The 19,135-nt window shown below is 36.0% G+C and overlaps 1 protein-coding gene across 2 annotated transcripts; it reads left to right on the forward strand.

Annotated features, from left to right (window-relative positions):
- The first annotated feature begins 96 nt into the window (after nt 1–96).
- Nucleotides 97–10,412, forward strand: LOC140140942 (uncharacterized). 2 transcript variants are annotated; one of them, XM_072162704.1, is made up of 9 exons: nt 97–285; nt 2,935–3,184; nt 3,687–3,734; nt 5,305–5,381; nt 6,191–6,245; nt 6,909–7,092; nt 7,686–7,792; nt 8,194–8,295; nt 8,847–10,412. In XM_072162704.1, the coding sequence occupies exons 2-9, from the start codon at nt 2,981–2,983 to the stop codon at nt 8,883–8,885; spliced, it is 816 nt and encodes a 271-aa protein (XP_072018805.1). In that variant the 5' UTR covers nt 97–285; nt 2,935–2,980; the 3' UTR covers nt 8,886–10,412. The 2 variants fall into 2 exon arrangements, with proteins under 2 accessions (XP_072018805.1, XP_072018804.1); XM_072162703.1 differs by having other exon boundaries at nt 97–252.
- The last annotated feature ends 8,723 nt before the right edge of the window (nt 10,413–19,135 follow it).

Below are 19,135 nucleotides of genomic sequence, written 5' to 3' on the forward strand. Positions count from 1 at the left end.
AATTATATCTATTTGTCAAAATTTAAAAATAATATGACACCCCTATTATAGAAATCATGTCGTCGTAAATTAACCCGGAAATGGTGACCCATTAAAGGACAAAGGTGAAACACAGATTTTCTTGTTTTCTCGATTGGGGCCTGATAATTTGGACAGAAAGAAGGGTAAATTGTGTATCAAGAACCTTCCCACGTTTGAGTAGAACTGTGAACTTTCCCAACAGTTTATACAGGACATTCAATTGAAACAACAGTAAGTACAAGACGTCAAGTACAAAGATAACAAGTAAGCTTAACAATTTAAATCATCATTCATGAATCATGATTTACACAATTTTTTTATGATTTCCATAAAATGTTAGCTGTTATTATAAGATGTTCACTTTTAATTTTGAGCTGCAGCTGCACAACTGTCAGTAGGTAGGTATCCTAGGTGAATTCAAATTTGCCATCAAATTGCATCATTTTATATATCAAATTAAAGCCCTTGAGTAAACTAAGCCAAAACTGAAAACCTTTTTTTCATAGCACTTTCCATAGCAAAGTTACATCTTGTCAAAGAATGACTTTCATCAAAAAAATTCAGATAGAAAAATTCCCCAAAACGGCAATTAGGGTGTGTTTCTAGATCATAGTCTCATGGCGATGGCAGCTTTTTTTAATGGAACTGCTATCAAAATCCTCTAAAATTCCATGTGCGACTTGATTATCACCATAAAAATTCATATATTTGGGTCAAGTGAAGTATAGAAAACAAATTTATGTAGGTTTCCTTCACCCACCTATTCTCGAAAAAATTCAAATTTCTATGTAAATATGCATTGTGTTGGGGCCCCGGTCTCGGCGAATTCGCTGACTAGTAAATGTGTTAACTAAGGTTTGCCTAGGTTACCTACAGTAGGTATGCCAGTGAATTTAAATAATTGCCATCAAACTGCATTATTTTATATATCAAATTAAAGCCCCTGGCCTTGAGTAAAGAAAGCCAAAACTGAAAACCTTTTTGTCCACAGTATAGCACTTTCCGTGGCAAAGTTATCAAAGATCGACTTTCATCTAAAAGATTATGCTAGCAAAATTCCCCAAAACAGCAAATGTTACGGGGGTGTTTCTAGACCTTAGTCTCTAGTCCTGCCTTCAGTCTTTATCATAAACATAATGACATCTACTGACCTGAAGTCTTGCAGCGGTACATAGGGATGCACTGTACGTTTAAGAAATCCAAACTTCAAGCATCAAGAGCAATATTTTGACCACTTTTGCACTAAGTAAATTACTCCCATGAAGATTGCATGTTTTGCCAACCCTGGGAATTTCGAACCCACCCAAAAGATGAGATCAATGTTGATCAATTACCTCAACTTTGTGAGTATAGTCTATAGACTAGTACAGTCAGTGGGATTAAAATCATCCAAGCACGCCCAAACCCTGGTACAATGGGATTAAAATCATCAGTGCATGCCCAAACTGTCCTTGGAGTTCCTCAGCTACATCCTTAGAGCCCAAAAATGAGCCCACATATTGTGATGTTTCTTATTTGTGGAATAGATAACAATAGAGTGCACCATACTCGGCAGTGGGGTTTGACTCCCACCCTTTTTATTTTACCCCCACCCTCTTTATTGAGGCACCCTTTATACTGAAAATTCCTGACCCCCACGCTTTTTACTGAGGCACCCTTTATACTGAAAATTCTTGACCCCCACCACTTTTTGCTTTTTCCGCTATTTGTAAACTGACAAAGTCGCACACAATTTGGTTCGAAGTATCAAGTACGCCGAATTCTGCACCTATTTCACATACATGTGCGAGTCCGATGTTTTTCTCTCCAATAAGTTAATTGATACATTACGTGAACAATGCAAATTATATGTGAAAAACTACTACTGCACTGTAAAATAAGCATTTTAATGAATAACTGTACTTTTATGGTGTTCAAATGTTGTTCTTGTCATGAAACTTGACGTACGCTGTGTTCAGCGACTATATCCTACTTCTTCCGTGCTGCTTCGCTCAATCAATTATGCATTTAATGACGTCACTCATATACGATCAATGTAAAGAAAAAGAACACGTCATGGAAAATCGGACATTTGCATATGACGTAGGCGTTTTGGCAGCGCTTCCGGGGGAGGATATTGTGTACATTGCACTGGATTCACGTAAACAAGCGCGAGCCTGCATCAAATGGAATTTTATCTTGCGACATAGTGTGCAAGTTTTGGTGATTTTTCTTGGAACTATGATTATTTTATCATTCAATAAAAATATACTGTAAGTTGGAAGAAGCCCCACGCTTTTTATTTTAATCCCACGCTTTATATCAGTCCACGCTTTTTACCCAAAAAGTTTAAACCCCCACGCTTTCACCAATTTTCAGAATTTCGAACCAGCACGCATTATAAAGCGTGGACTGCCGAGTGTGTGCACTGTAACTCTAGGTATGACGAGTTACAGTTACTGGAACTACCTTAGTCTCATGATGATAGCAGCTTTTTTTTAATGGAACTGCTATCAAAATCCTCTAAAATTCCATGTGTGAGTGTCTCATCACCATAAAAAATCATATATTTGGGTCAAGTGAAGTATAGAAAACATGTAGGTTTCCTTGACCGACCTGTTCTTGAAAAAAATTGAAATTTCTATATTGTGTTTGGTCCAATGTGTTAACTAAGGTTTGCCTGGCATACCTACTGTCAGGTAAAGAAGTAAAGAAAATTATTGGAATTTAATACTAGTTACCAGCGCCGATGTCGCCATGTCACTCCGTCGGTCGTACTACGCCACGGTAGGCCCCTACCATCCTTTGATGTGTGTGTCACCGTCCCGCACGCCATTAATGTACTGTGTTATGAACATTGCGTACATGTATGCATTTGTCTAATTAATATTTCCATTGATTTTTGTTTTCTTCCTGTTGCTTTACATAAAATAGACGTGGTAATCTCAACTTTACCCACCAACATCCTTCCCTGCCAGCCATGGATGGCATACTCTCCACAGATGTGGACATCAAAGCTGGTATTCGATGTAAAGATATCAAGATCAAGAAACCAGAGACATCAGCATCAGAATCGTCATCGCAAGCTGTGACACCGATAGGAGTGCAGTTCAGACTGCGAGATATCAACAAGGATCTTGTGGCTGCTTGGAGAGCTGAATTTAAAGATCATGAAAATGTACAGGTACGAAATAAATGATAAATACTACAATATTGTCTCCACTAATAAGGTGATAAAAAAAACAGTTCTATGGGTGGATGGACATACTTTCTAAGTCAGGATTTTCTTTCTTTGTGGAAGAGGCTAAACATCTACATATCTGTCTTATACTCAAAAAGGTTGCTGAAGCAATATCTGATTAAGAAACAGTGTGGTGGCATTGAATGAAATAACACACCAGGCCTATAATAGACACTAATAATCTTACCAAAAAAAATGAATTGTTACTTAAAGCTGTTTTGTGGTCTTCAACTGCAAACTTGTGCAAGATCCCTATAACCTCAAATTATTAGCAATTGTTATAGCAATTGTTGAAATTTCATTGCATAACAAACTAAAAAAAACCAATAATAATATAACATACAATATACATACTTAGGTGCCTGTAGACTTATTATGATCTTTTTTATTATATAAGAAATTGCAGATGTAACAATGGTAATACATTTTGTTTTCTTGATTTCAGATTTCAGAAGGTGATATTTTCAAAAATGCACCCGCTGCAGATGCAATAGTAAGTCAGTGATATGTGCATCAATGTACGAGGGGGTATCCAAAAGTTTTTGACATCACCCAGAAGGAAAAGAGCTATATTGATGAAATTTTGCCAGTGGTCCAAAAATGGTCTCATTAGTATGTTTACTTTCTTTACAGGTGGCGCTAGATAGGCAGTAGGCACATAACCTTTCATGATAAGATCCTCCACTTTCTTGAGTTTTTTCACCGTGGCCACATCATCCGTAAGTGATGGACGTCCACTTCTTGGCTTATCTGTGAGGGTCATGTGGCCAGTTTGGAAATTCCTTTTTCAAAAAGCAACAGTGCCATATGATGGGCAATCATCACCGTAGATAGCTTTCATTTCATCATAGATTTTCTGAGCATTGTAGGCCTAACCCTTCAAATGCAGGAACTGAATCATGCTGCATGCCTCAATTTTCACCATCTTGTAGGTTATCGCCTACTGCCCATCTAGCGCCACCTGTAAAGAAAGTAAACATACTAATGAGACCATTTTTGGACCATAATGTACATAAGGACCAGTGATTACACTGACAAAATTTCATCAATATAGCTCTTTTCCTTCTGGGTGATGTCAAAAACTTTTGGATACCCCCTCGTATATGTGCTTGTTTGCAATTTCGGCCAGAATCAGATTATTGATTCTGGCAACAATTCTCTTAAACTTTTGCGAGAATCAAAATGATTCCCCTAAAATCATGCCTATTCCACTGGCAGTAAGTTACTTTATTATCTTGATAACCGCAAGATGAGTTTGTGAGATTTGGATTCAACAAAATCGCACCCTGTGACTGCGTATTTGTGTAGGCGGCGGTACAGTTCGAGAGGATGAGTTTATCTTATTCTATGCGTCAAAGAACATAAACTTGCAGTGGCTAAGGTAACTTAATAAAGGTTGTGCATATGACGTATCATACCATAAATATGGCGAACTACTCAAATGCATTCAACAAAAGCATGATTGCAATCTACCGCAACAATTCGTCTCACACTTATAACAAATGCACTCATGATCAATAGGTTGATGACAACATTTGATTGAATGGACTGCACTGTTCAAATTCTTTGCTTGGAGTCAATCGATAAAAGCATGTAGGGCCTCTATAACCATTTCAGCATTGCACATGATCAATTCAGGCCATGGCCAGGGACAGGCGATTTGCGCGGAACTTTTTTTTCTGCGCAATTGGCTATTTTTTTTCCTATGGGCAGGGATACATGATTTGCACTGAAATAAAAGTTCCGCGCAATTCCGCACAATTTGCAATTTTTTTCCGCGCAAATCGCCTGTCCCTGGCCATGGCCATATTGTCCAAGTTGTCATGGGTCAACTGGGAAAATTTTTTATTGAGTTTATTTATAGATTCCTGTTTAATATAGATAAGTGCTTATTTCAAGTTACCTCAATTTTCCCTTAAAAAGAATAAATTAACATAACATGTGAATTGCCACCATAAGTATACTGCAGTCAGTTCCAGCACCTTTTATCAGTGGGTTAGCTCTAACTTGGGCTTGCAACTTATTGCTTTCATTTTTTTTTATTGATTTTTTTCTCATTTCAGGTTTCCCCAGCCAATAGTTTTGGCTTCATGGATGGAGGTATAGATATGGCATATTCCAGGCATTTTGGTTGGCAATTGTAAGTAATTTAGTATAATTATACAGTGCGCAAAAGAATTCAGGTACATGTACCAGTTATGTTCATCCCTGTATATCCTAAACAAAGACAAATCCCTCAAACAAAGACAGGATCCCTGATAAACAGGGCTTCTATTCATGAAGTAATGATTGAGCAGTCTACATGGTTGGAAGCCCAGTAAATCAGAGATTGTGTATAGCTCAGTGGTTCCAGCATGTGCACGGCATGAACAAGGTCCCAGGTTCAAGTCCCAGAATGGGACAATTCAATGTTTAATGTATGCAATGCATGTTTTTTCCTCCACTTTTGTTTGTAATTATGTTACATGTAAGACATGAGTCCCAAAAGCGTTCATTTATCTTGCAGTTAGAGTGTACAATGTACTGCATAAATGTCTATGTGTCCAATGTATTATTATGTATGAGCCTCTTTACCTGCTGTATAATATGTAGTAAAAGTAGTTTTTTACATGTGAATAATTTTGTGGGCTATTTCAATTGCTTGTTTTGTTACTTTCTATATAGACTTGCTTGTCAACTCTTTGTACATTTTGTTCGGGCTTTGAAAAGTTCAAATAACATGGAATAATATAAAGGTCCATACCTAGTTTCCAGTGAGCAGTCTTCCCAGCCAAGCTGCAGCTTACTGCAGCCACAATGCTTAGGCTCCCATTGAATGAGGGATTCACCAGCCAAGCTGAGGAAAGCTGTGCACTGGAATTTAGTTATGGGCCCTAACAGGAATTGTCACAACATTTGATTAGTTAGACATCAAGGTAACCAAGTTGCAATTTGGTTTTTATTCCACAGAATGAATAGGCTACAAGAACTCATATTAACAGAGAAAAGTGGTGAATTATTAGTGGTGAGTATGATAATGCCCGACTAAATAAATAAATAAATATCCTAACAACAAATGAAATGGTTTGGTCATATTGTCCTTATGCCCAACCACCGGCTCCCTCTCCAAGCCTACCAGAATTATACTTACTGTCCCTAGGCCAACAGGTCGCAACTCCTTCCAGATGGAAAGACCAAGTACAGCACAACATAGGGATGCTGCTGTAGGATGCTCAACATCAGGCCCAATGAAGACTGGCGTGGAGAAGGTCCTATGGAACTGAGTCAAGTCAAGTCAGTGTGATACCAATTAAATATTGCTGTCTATCCAATGAATTAGAGCTTGCCTGTTTTGCCTCAAAAAAATCCTGCTGCTACTTGCCTATAATGGTGGGATTCTTCAGACCTCTTGGTACTTTTAAGCTTTAACCCCTTCAGCCCTACCGTCTATTCTTACCATATATCTCTGATTGTCTCAATACATGATATAGTCCTCTTTGTAACCAATCAAAGTAGTTCTTATTCGGCAGGTAGTGCCCAAAATTTTACACACAAACCTATGGGCCACGTTGGCACCTGTGATCCCTGGCGAAAAAAAATCACAAAAATCAATCGATCCTATGCTACCCCCCCCCCTTACACCAGATACATGGTTTGCTTATTTAATCTTTCTATTTAATTTTTACAGGGAGATGCTCTTATAGTTCCAACCTGTCAGACATTCTGGGGGAAGACGGAGAGAACGTCATGGGAAGGTTACAATCAAGGTAGTCCTATCAAATATCTCATCTCTGCACCAACCATGCGGGTACCAGAAGACGTGTCCAATACTAATAATGCGTATCTAGCCTTCAGAGCAGTCATATTAGCAGGTGAGCACTCATATTAACCCTGGTCATCTAACAGCATTTTTGATTGATTGATAACTTGAAATGCATATTTCAGTTGGCAATTACGACTAGGCTTTAAACTATTCATGGTCAAACTTGCATTTACAGATGATCTTATTAATACCCTTCTTGATTGGTTCAAAATTGGACACAATATTCATTTTGGCCAATCGGCAGGTAGTTCTCATGGGGTTAATGTCTTTGGTGGTTTTTTGGGGTTTTTTTTTTCATTTATTGGGGCCTGTGTAATATAATTATGAGCCCTGGATTTGTTGGGCCGGCCAAAAGGGGGAGAAGCAATTTTTGGTAAGCCGAGAGAGCAAAAGATTTTTGGTACACATTCATTGGGAGCCTTTTAAATAAAACACTCTAAAAAGGCTTAGGAAAAGAGTACAGGTGAGTAGGAAAAGAGTACAGGTGATGACCTTATGGGTGCAACCATTCTCTGCACAGGTAAAGGAGTTTCTTCAAGACAAGCATTCAGAAATCTTATTAACTTAAATTTCCAGGTTTGTAGATTCATGTCTTCTTTTTATCTTAGTAACTATACACTTTATTGTATTCATCTTTTACAGTTCAGAAACACAACTCACAGCCAGGGTGTATCCCAATTCGTAGTGTACTATGTCCAGGGCTTGCCACCTCAGTAGGATGTATGCCACCTAAGAAATGTGCTAAACAAGTAAGTATGAACACCCCTGATATTGTACACTGTCACTAGGAACCCCAAAGACGAGAAAGTACCCTTTTTTGGTGAGAAATGGCGAGGCTAGCGAGGAAAGGTGAGGTAGCATTAAGAAAAGTGAGGAATGGCGAGGTTGAGATACCTAAATTAAGTCTTACTCAGATCCTGGGCAAGTTTGGCGAGAAATGGTGAGGAAAGGCAAGGTACATCCAGCACATCCAGACCTGCCACAGACATAAGTAGCACTCAATTAAGACCAACTGTTATCACATTGACTCAAGTGGTCATAACCAATTTTATTACACTCAGCCAAAGAGCCCTGGAATTGTTAACAATAATTCAGATTTGACTATCATTGCCATTAACATTTTTGTTCTCTGTTTTGAATTATTTTTCAGATGAAATATGCATATGAAATTTATGAATTGAAAATCCATGAAGAACTTAGGGTACCAGATAGCTTAGGAATTGTGTGGGAACATCATAACTTTATGGCTTCAGTGAGTATCCGATAAATGATTGAAGATATTAGGGCTTCAGATACTTTGGGATTTGTGTGGGAACATGACTTTATGGCTTCACTAAGGATCCTTAATAACTTTTGTTAGGGCTTCAGATAAGGGCTTCATATCCTTTAGCTGATTAAGGACCTTAAGGTACCTGGGCCCCGTTTCACAAAGCTTTACGATCAATCTTACCATTGATTTACCAAATGTAAGTAAAATCAAGTGTAAGATCTATCGTATGTGAAACTGGCCCCAGATAGCTTGGGAATGGGAATAGAACGTCTATACTTTATGGCTTCAGAAATTATTGTAAAGAACTTATATTAGAGCTTCAGATAGATTGTATGGGTTTAGGAACATCACACATAATCTTAGGAATTGTATTGGCAGATGCATTTAGGTGATTGTGTGCATTATAATTTTTAAAAGCTATGCATATGGTCTTCTGAGACAATTGTTTTTAATTAAATGATATAAGTATGATGGGAGTATAATATATAATTGCATTTGTTTCCCTTTCTTATTTATAAAATTTATTTCCACAGAATCAGGAAGGCAAATTTGTACCACAGGAATTTAGCTGAAGCTAACTCTTTCACCTGCAGGACTATATACAGCCTGTCATCAGGACTATATGTACAGCCTGTCATAGCACAAATAACCAGGCCTTACAAGGTGTTCTATTGGGTTGTGATGGTTAATGGAAAGACAGAGAGAGTACTGTGTACTATCACAATAATACATATCACTCACGGATATAGGTGAACAATTTGCCGAAAGCAATGATAATTATCAATACTTATGTATATATGTATGGATTTGAGCCTGCATAAGGGCTATATGTGAAACTTAACACTCAAGAGTTTGCAGAGAGAGCTGTATGAGACAGTTTGAACTCAGTAGGAGTCAACAGATTGGTCAGGATACTTGAGCAATGCATTAGAGGAGACAGTTGATTGGCCAGTAGGCTAGAGCAGCCCGTAAGAGGTGACGTTGATTGGTCAGTACACCAGAGCGGCATGTACAACAACTTCAAAACGTGACATATATCAGTTATTACTCATATTCACATATGACTACTAAAGCCAATACAAGAATAGTACTTTCCACTTGAATACACATCCAAAAATTAATCTTTTCCCATAGAAATAAGAGTGTCAGTAAAGCATGTTGTCAATTGTAAGTTCATTTTGGACCCATGGCTAGTCTGACATGTAGGACCAGTTTTTCCTCATAGACCACTCACCCTGCATGACTACATTGAATGTGAAAGGAGGGAATTTTGAAACATAGTTTGCTGTATACTTGGTTTAAGATATTCATGAGTTAGACTAGTGTAAAGACTCCGTTGATTTATGTGCTAGGCTAAATTCCATGCAGTTTTACATGAAGAATAAACCTTAAGTCCCCACCTTTCAGCTCCGCTTCTTCCAGAGTCCATAGGAGTGCAAGGAGGGAAAAAAGGGGGTAAATCAAGTTTCAACTCCTACCATAGGACAACTCATGGAATGCAGTTTTACCTTCCATTTTCACATCTGCCTTTGTGCTGCTTGGGCTTAAAGCTTGCAATATATAGGAGGCCTATATATTGGTCAGTTTAGTTAAATGCTGTTAGGTTAACATTAGTTTTTTGTTCGATTCACAGCATTTCAATATGGTGGACCTGGCCAAGTCAATCTTATAATTTTTTTGTGAATCCTTTTAAGATTGTGCCGTGCAAACCAGATGTGGGTGATTAATTTGGATGCAACAAGACCTAAGCAATTATAATGGGCTATTTCAGTTTAAATCCATACATCCCTTATGAAGACATAACCTTAATCTTCCACACAGGGAGTGCGAGTTTCAAAAGGAATCACCCATTCTGCAATTCAGGTAACCCTAGATTGGCCTAAATCACCCTAGCAGGACAAGTCATACCGTGTTAGTTCTAGTCATTTCATACATCCCCTATGGAAGACACAACCTTAATCTTCCACACAGACAGTGTGAATTTCAAAGGGAATTACCATTTATCAGGTAAACCCATATGAAATTCATACTCCCTGTGTGGAAGATTAAGGTCATGTCTTCCATAGAGGGTGTATGGATTTCAACTGTAATAACCAGGGACAGGCGATTTCTTGTGAAAAAAATAGCAAATTGCTTGCGGAGATTGCGCGAACTTTTTTCAGTGCAAATCATGTATCCCTGCCCATAGGAAAAAAATAGCCAATTGCGCGGGATTGCACAGAAAAAAAGTTCTGCGCAAATCGCTTGTCCCTGGTAATAAACAATCGCCCTAGCAGGACATCTCATACTGTGATAGCTCTAGTCATTTCTATATTAACACCTTGTCTTATAAATGTGACCTGATCTGATACAATAGGACCTAAGTTGACAAAATGCAATAAAAACATAAGAAAATGAACATATATAAAGTTCACAACATCAATAATTTCAATTGGAATGTAGGGATTTCAACATCAGTAAGTTTAAGTACTGAGTAAGTTAGAAATTGTACTAAAGTTTCAAATTGTCAAACTTCGGTCTGAGTGGATCAGATCATGTCACCAATAAATGCCACACAAAAAAACCTCCTTGTGCGGTCATAATTATTTGTTTATCTCATTTGGTTAAAAGAATTCAAAATATTAATATTTTAATGACTGAATGAAATATGGTGGAATTTGAAAGGTATTTATTTACTGTAAAATATGATATGCTTTTTTTAGTATTTTTCAAACACATTATGTTGCAAATCGGATGAGTGTCATTTCATTCAGTTAAAGCCATATTATAACATTTGTTGATGAGGGCGCCCTCAATATTTTTCAAAATTCTGAATAAACCACAGGAACAGTTGTTTTATTATTACGATGGAAATATTAGTCGAACGCATATATACACAATGTGCATAACACAGTATGTACATGGTGTGTGGGCAGTCGTGACATATCAAAAGAGTCAACACAGCTCACGTTCAAATGAGTGGCTTGCATTGGCGACATATGCGCTGGTATGAAATACCAATTTTCTTTGTATTGCCTCGTCTGTTTGGGCCCAAATGAAAAGAGGACATATCTGACAGTGAAAACTAACATTTTATACCAATAAAATACAATTCTATTACTTATGGAAATGTTATAATATGGCTTTTAAGTTCAGCCAACAGAACACTTGCACTTCTGAGTACTGAAGTCCGATGACACTAAGAAAACTCTTTGGTCAGCACCATGTGTGAACAGAAAGGGAAGAATATAATATCATAATTTTCAGTGTCTGGCCCTTAAATTTTTGAGTAGTATATGTACAGATGTAAACATTGTAAACATTCCAAAAAAATACCAAGAGGGAGCTAGTTTCACAGCAATGGATCTTTGCATCCCCCTGTACCTTGACAAGTACTCCTGTTATGTGTCAAACCATTGGGCTATTCCAGTTGAAATCCACACTACCCCTGTGGAAGATTTTGGAAATATCTTCCACGGGGGGAATATGTTTTTCAAATGTAACTAGTCACGGTTAATCATTCTGAAAGCCATACTCCCCCTGTATTATGGCTTTACCTATATTCTTCCACACCTGGAGTGAGTATTTCAAATGAAGTTACCCAATTGTCTATTCTATTCAAAACTCATTCTCCCTCTTTGGAAGACTTTAGCTAAATCTTCCACAGGGGTGGTGTGGATTTTAAATGGAATGGCCCAATTTCTTGTGTTGTTACTGCAATGGAGCCAAATTTGTTCAATCTTTCCATCGACTGTAAAGCTTGGTAGACCCTTATCATTTATGAAATATCAATGAATGACTTGTTAATTGTGATAACATTTAATCTTTGTATGGAATGTATTGACCGATTACATTCTGCTTAAAATTTTAATTATTAGTTGATAGTTGATAAATTACAAGTACCGAAGCAGCAACAACGGTCAATATCATGGTCAAAGAAATTTGGTTGCAGTGCTTAAAGAATCAACTAGTTTGTAAAGGTCTCATTTATTGTAATGACAATTAACTGCCTGAATACACATATATAGCAATATATTTGACTATGAGAATCCAACTCATTTGAGAGATTGCTGTTTTTATGGTAATAATAAGTTTGACTGTTGGTGAGCTTTGAGAAAATGCATAAAATTGTTTACCAGTACCATATGCATGTTCAAATCATTTGCATAGCATACAGTCTGTATCAAAATGATTGGTACCCATCAGTTTTTAGTGGTTATAGACAAGACTGCCACATCAAAATAAGAATCATCTAATTTGCAGATAAATGTTGTGAAAGGATGTCAACTCTAAATTGTTGCAATTTGGATATGATCCAATGTTGCATTTGGAAGTAGCAGGCTTGTCAATAAACATGAAAACTCATGGGTACCAATCATTTTGATACAGCCTATATTAAGTTATTCAAGAAACAACGTTGGTTGATTTTATTCAATTAAAGTGCCATCCTCTGTGTGAAAAAAATCAAATGTTACCTGAAAATGGGCAAATCACTTGAAATTAATATACTATTTTAGATTCAAAATGTGTGCAGTAAGTAATGTTTATAAGCATTTGATTTGATTTTGTCTTTTATTGTATGTATGTATCAGCAAACGTAAAAAAAAAAAAGGTCTGGATACAGATTGTATAAATTCACCCAGCATGCTAGAAATTGATGTAAGATTTGATAGTTTATGATTTGATTTTTACAAAAAAATGATAATGAATTTTCAATATAGTAATTTTTGTGTTACTCTATGGATCAGGTACTGTGGTTAATGTTTGAACAGTTGAAGAACTTGATTCCAAAGTCCACAACCACATGTTTCTCATTTACTTGTGTGATACAATCACAATTACTTTGACAAGTTTGACATTAGCAATAATGAGTTAATTTACCATCAACAAGCCATTATTTACCACAGGAATGCTGCCTTATGCAGACTATTGTTCTCATCTGAGAACCAAAGGCCTCACACAGTATTATTACTGTGCATCCATCCACTGTTTGCTTTATAATGGTGCATCCAACTGAAATTACTACACCTATAGCATCACAACCCATTGCAATATCGCACAGGCAAATCAGAAACATGTGTTTGTGCAGACTTAACATGGTTTGGAACCAAGCTCTTCAACTGTATGTGTTTCTGTTCACCATAGTCAGAGAGAAGACAGAAGAATGCAATTCATGTTAATAAATATGATGTTGTAAATTATTGTACATACACATTGTATATCATGCTACTAATTTTTTTTGTCATGAAAGAAAATTGTATTGCACACACTGAATTGAATCTGAAAAGTGTGTAATGATCAAAAGTAAATGAGACCTATTCCCATAAAATGAAAGCAAAGTCACACAATTTTGTTTTGAGTTATATCTATATTCTCTGGATCATAAGCTTTAAACTGAGGTATAAATTGTCAGGGTTGCTCCTTGGTCTTCAAAAGTCAATGAATAATTATTTTGTTTTCTATTGTTTTCTGACATGTACAATAAACCACTGTGTCATTTTCTTTCTTGGCGACGTTCCGCTCATTATGTGGGGTCGGGTCTCAAATGTTGATGACGTATACTCCTGTTTCTAGAAAAATGCAGCACTAATTTGTTTGGATTAAAAAATAATATCCTGTTTTGCTTTAAAAAAAAAACAGGTCAATCCTTATTCATTATTTAGCACTAATTGGGTGTTTTTTGTTTTAAACAGGCCATAGTCTGAAAGGTCATTAGTCTGAAAAAGAGTTAAAGTTATGGTTTAGGGCATATCAGGTTAGGATTATGGTTAGGGATTTAAGGTGAGTGTTAGGCTAGGTTAAGTTAAGAGTTATTTAGGAATATGTTTAGTGTTTGGATTAGCTCTTAGTTCTTAGGTTAGTGTTAGGGTGGAAGTTTAGGGTTATTTTTCTTACTTATTTTACTCTGTCAACTCTTGCTGTCGGGCATCAATGATGGCTCGCCATAACCGCCTGTAAGTCTATACTTAATATTTTGAATGCATAGACCAAGTCTTTGAATTTTGTGACTGCAAAATTGCATGTTTTTGGCCCATTTTCTCTCAAATTGAAAAAACATTAAAATTTGACTTTTATTATCGCCATTTGAAAATTTACTATTTTATGAATGCTACAGAAAGCTCAGTGTCACAAAAGTCATGATAATTTGATGGCCAGTATTATTATTATTGACAACGGTTTATAAGAAATAAGTGCATGCATACTACTTAAACACCATTGAGATTCAGTTCAAATTGTGTTGGTCTGAAATGTTATAAATAGATTCACTCACTGCCAAGTACATAGCAAATGGGAAAATTATTTTGATATAATTATCAGAATCAAACTTGACTACCCAGCAAACACAGAAATATTTTTAAAACATTGTAAACATGTTTTAGCTTGTTTTTGTTTTTGGTCAGAATGTTTTAATAACATTTAAATGTCAGGTTTATAATGGTCATCACTCATCAACACGTTTTACATTAAAAAAAAAAACTTTAAAATGTCAAAGTGTTATTGCAAAGTATTTTGGGCAGGTATGTTTGCAAAATAATTTGTCACAACCTAACATTATGTTATGTGCTTTGTAACAAGTTTTCAAAAATGTTTTTGAATGTTATTAAGATGTTTTAGACAGGCAATTAATATAGCGCATTATTACAAAGTACCGTTTAGATACCCTTTATATATAATCTCAAACCTGGCATTTAAATGTTTTCTGAAAAATGTTTTCAGTGTGTTTGCTGAGTGTATACCTAATTCACCTGGTTTAAACTCTTTGTTTTGGGTGTTATTTATGGTAGCGTGGCAAATCTCCTTTCGGAGGCACTGAAAAATACTTGGTCACACATTCTTAAAATTATACTTCCAATAAGGCAAATCGGCATTAGAAGTTTACAATGCATTGTGGGACAATTTTGCAGTTTGGGGACACTTTGCCCTCTGACCTATTGGGAAAATTCAGAAAAAATGTTTTTTGTGCGTACAAAAAATAGGATAAAAACAAACCCCAAAAGCATTAATATTTCATAAATTAATTATTTAAATATTTTTAATGATAACATGATAATAATAAATTAATTAATAATAATTTCAGCAATTAAACCGATATGTCAGGGGTCAAAGTATCCCAAAACTGCTCTAAAAACTGGAAGTTACAATGCCGATTGGGCTTGTACTTTTTTGACTAGGTGGCAGCAGCTACACATTTACCCTGCTAGCAAAGTTTGTTTTAATTTTAATTTGCAATAGATGAATATTATCAAGAATGAATATTGTTATCATCATGTAATAAGAATGGTGATTTGTTTAAGACTGTAAAGGCACATGTTTGCAGTATTTTTTATTCTGTGAAATGTATTATTTTATTTTCTATGTGTCGGTCTACATTTGTTTTTGTAAATAAATAAATGTGTTTTATTACATATGAGTAACAGCTTCTTTGATATGATAATAAATCCCTGGTCAGGGAAAACCTCCTGTGTACATTTTCACTGTTACATTATGGCAAATTGGCAATATTTAGTATATAAAATTTCAAATTTGATGGTATTTTCATTTTTGCAGAATTGCAGGGGACATAAAACATGCTTAACTAATAATAAAAAAAACGCTTTTTTTGTATAACAGTAAGGTAGTTTTTGTGTCCCCGGAATGAAAAATAATTGTAAAATTTTACATTTTGTTAGTATTCACATTTTGCTAAATAAGTAAACAGTGAAAATGCACACGGAATATTTTGCCGGAATATCTTATTTCTTCATTTTTCATCAGAAAACAAAATAAAACACAAAATTAAGTATGTTTAATAAGCCATCTCACCCTTACATTGACAGATGTGTTGTTTCATAAATCAAACTTCAGCAAATCGACAGAAGAATATATTCCCCTTTTGGGAAGAGAAGAACACTTTGTTGCACTTTGGAATCTCCTTCGATCTTGAATAATAGCACATGATTGTTTATGCAAAATGACTTGCTCATAGGTACCTTTCTTTGAAGGCACAAGTCTACAAACAGTCAAACACAGAAAGCCTACAACCACTTTCTAACTCACATCTGCCACGAGAAACTCTTGCTTCAGTCATTTATACCAAAGTAGTAAAACTGAAAAATCCCAGATATGATTTTTCATATGATGCAATACAAATTTACAATGGCCATATTGAGACTAGGGATTTCCAAGATCCGAAAATAGATATGATTGAATATTAGACCCAAACTAACTTGCCATGTTTGTTAGTGAATTTGGAGCATTTTAATTTTTTCCCTATATTAGCATGTAGGGGGTCTTTTTAGGGTCACAGAGTTCTAATATAGCTTGGCAGACAAATTTTTGAATTCAGCATATCCGAATTAACTAAAATGATTTGGTTTCCATCTTTTATGCGAACTTGCCGCCTGATGGTTAAATAAGCACATATTTCCAAAATAGAACCAGCCCAGCAAACACAAAACGTTTTCGACATCATTCGGAAAAGGTTGCCTGAAAACATTTAAATGTCGGGTTATATAAAGGTCATATAAAGGGTATAAAACGTTTTCATAACATTCAAAAACATTTGTTGATAACCTACTGCAAATATTCTAACATAATGTTATTTAAGTGTTGACAAATGTTTGGCACAAAATGTTTGCAAATAAACATTTTACAATAACATTTTGAAATTTTTTTTTAAATATTGTTGTAGTGTGTTTTCATACAAAACGTTTCCATGACTTTTATATAACCCGACATTTAATGTTATTAAAACGTTTTTATCTAAACTACAACCCAAAATATAACATGTTTAAAACGTTTTAAAGACATTTTTGTGTTTGCTGGGAGTCTAATAGGTTTTGTGTCTTGAGCCCGGGCTTGAACCAAACTTCAAAGGCATTTGCTTTTTTGGTGGGATGTTATTCTTACAGATACGTGGTGTTTTTAGGCAAATCATTATAATTTGAACACAAAATTTCAAAGAAACAAAAGTTTGGACAACTTGAACTAGATTATTTGTTAGCCCTTTTTAAAACTTACAAAACGTTTTATAACCCGACACTTCTATGGCCACCGACATTAAAATGTTTTCTGGTAACCGATTTTAAAACGTTTTCTGACAACCTGTTGCTCTTTTCAAAATGTGTTGGATGGACCATTTTTTTTTCCTTCTCTAATTTTTTTTGATATATCATAATTTACTAAATTATGATATATAAAACAAAATGCACATTTGCTATTTAAATAAAAGCTATACGTGGTGCCTTTAATTAGTTCATAGATAAGATGGAACGTGTGCATGCGTGTACTTTGAACTTGAAATGTTGACTCTCCATATAAGTTTTTGCTGTAATTTCACAAGTTCTGTGGCGGTTTCATGCGATTTTACTCAATTTTAATTTTAAAATATTCCTGTGATCTTGTATTTTTGGCGATTTTAGAATTAATTGACGATTTTAGAATTTTAGTTGGCCGATATTAGAATTGCTGATGATTTTACCAAAATGTTGGCAATTTCATGCGAGTTTGCGTTTTTATGTGACTTTCCGTTGTGTATCTTCGGTCCTTAGACCGCAGGAGTTGATTGTGAAAATGTACATCCGTAACAGTGGCGTAATTCCTATGCGGGGGGGGGCGCCCCAGGCACCTGGGCCAGGGGGCACCCAGGCCTGGATACCCTTTTGACAACTTTGTTATAGGACTACGTGGAAACATTTAGCCACTATGCATAGAATTACTCTTCATTTGGGTGCCCCTTTCAACACAAATTTTTCGCGCACTCATTTGAAAGACCGTTTTAAGACCGAAATTCAACTTATAACAAATTAGTGTTATTTATGTACATTTTCGCGCGCCCTTTTGTATTCTTGCCTGGAGCCACAACCCTTACGTGAGCTAGTGACTAATCTTCAAAAGTAGTCTAAAGGTAAAGACATTGGAGAAGATAAAAACATTTCTTTTATCATAAAACAGCGCATTGAAACATAGAATAAATTTAATCTGAAACACCATTTGTAAGTGAAGTTATTGGGTAGGTCTATATGGCTTTCAATACCAAAATGAATTTCTCTGCACCATGCATACCCTTGGTAAGGGGCACCTGATCTACTTTCGCCCCCGGGCACCCTGACCCAAAGTTACGCCACTGATCCGTAAATTTCATATGTATGATAGGCCTACCCACTTGCCTTTTTTTTTCATTTTCTTTAAAGACAAACTTTTTTCTCCACTGAGACATAAGTTTCAAAAGAGGAGAATGTTTTTCCCGGGTCTTCCCTCGGCCTCTTGAAAAGTGACATGATCGATCCGTTTTATTGACTCACTAAATATACAAACTTTAGGCACATGGGGGAGAGCGGGGAGTGTTCGCCCTATTTTTTTCTGACCAGCCTAGCGATGCCAATTTTAAGGTTAGTGATGACTTGATTAGCCCATGTGAAAGCCCTATGTCTTAGCTATATACGACCACAATCCCAGAACTATAGGCCCTACAATAGCAACAGGATAGAGCAAACAAAAAAGTTTTGCAAAGTGGCGAACTTGCCCCATATTGGGGCAGGTTCATATATGGTGAGGGTAAGTTCACCCTAATCACAAAAAGGTTTAAACATTGCATAACAATAACATATTCAATGCAAACATTTAGCAAGAGTATACAGGGCATTCATTCTCTTCTGGGGAGTCACTAAATTTGTTGCAGGGGTCGGGTCAGGGTAAAATGTAGGGGTCCAAAGTGAGCTTAAACGTATCATGTTTACAACTTCGGGGAGAAATGGATTAGGACATAAACGGTGGTATGAGTAATACCGATATCACATAACTTTAAAAAAACATGTTTTCAGTAGTTTTACCTTGTTTAATGGTTTAATTATCAATATTTTGC

The sequence above is a fragment of the Amphiura filiformis genome, chromosome 19, assembly GCF_039555335.1.
Source record: "Amphiura filiformis chromosome 19, Afil_fr2py, whole genome shotgun sequence".
Taxonomy (NCBI): Eukaryota; Metazoa; Echinodermata; class Ophiuroidea; order Amphilepidida; family Amphiuridae; genus Amphiura; species Amphiura filiformis.

What these genes read in the sequence shown, in the direction of transcription:
- LOC140140942 (XM_072162704.1), top strand. Translation starts at nt 2,981, where the DNA reads ATGGATGGCATACTCTCCACAGATGTGGACATCAAAGCTGGTATTCGA. An exon ending in AAGATCATGAAAATGTACAG is followed by an intron (nt 3,185 to 3,686) that starts GTACGAAATAAA and finishes TCTTGATTTCAG; the next exon opens with ATTTCAGAAGGTGATATTTT. An exon ending in CTAAGAAATGTGCTAAACAA is followed by an intron (nt 7,793 to 8,193) that starts GTAAGTATGAAC and finishes ATTATTTTTCAG; the next exon opens with ATGAAATATGCATATGAAAT.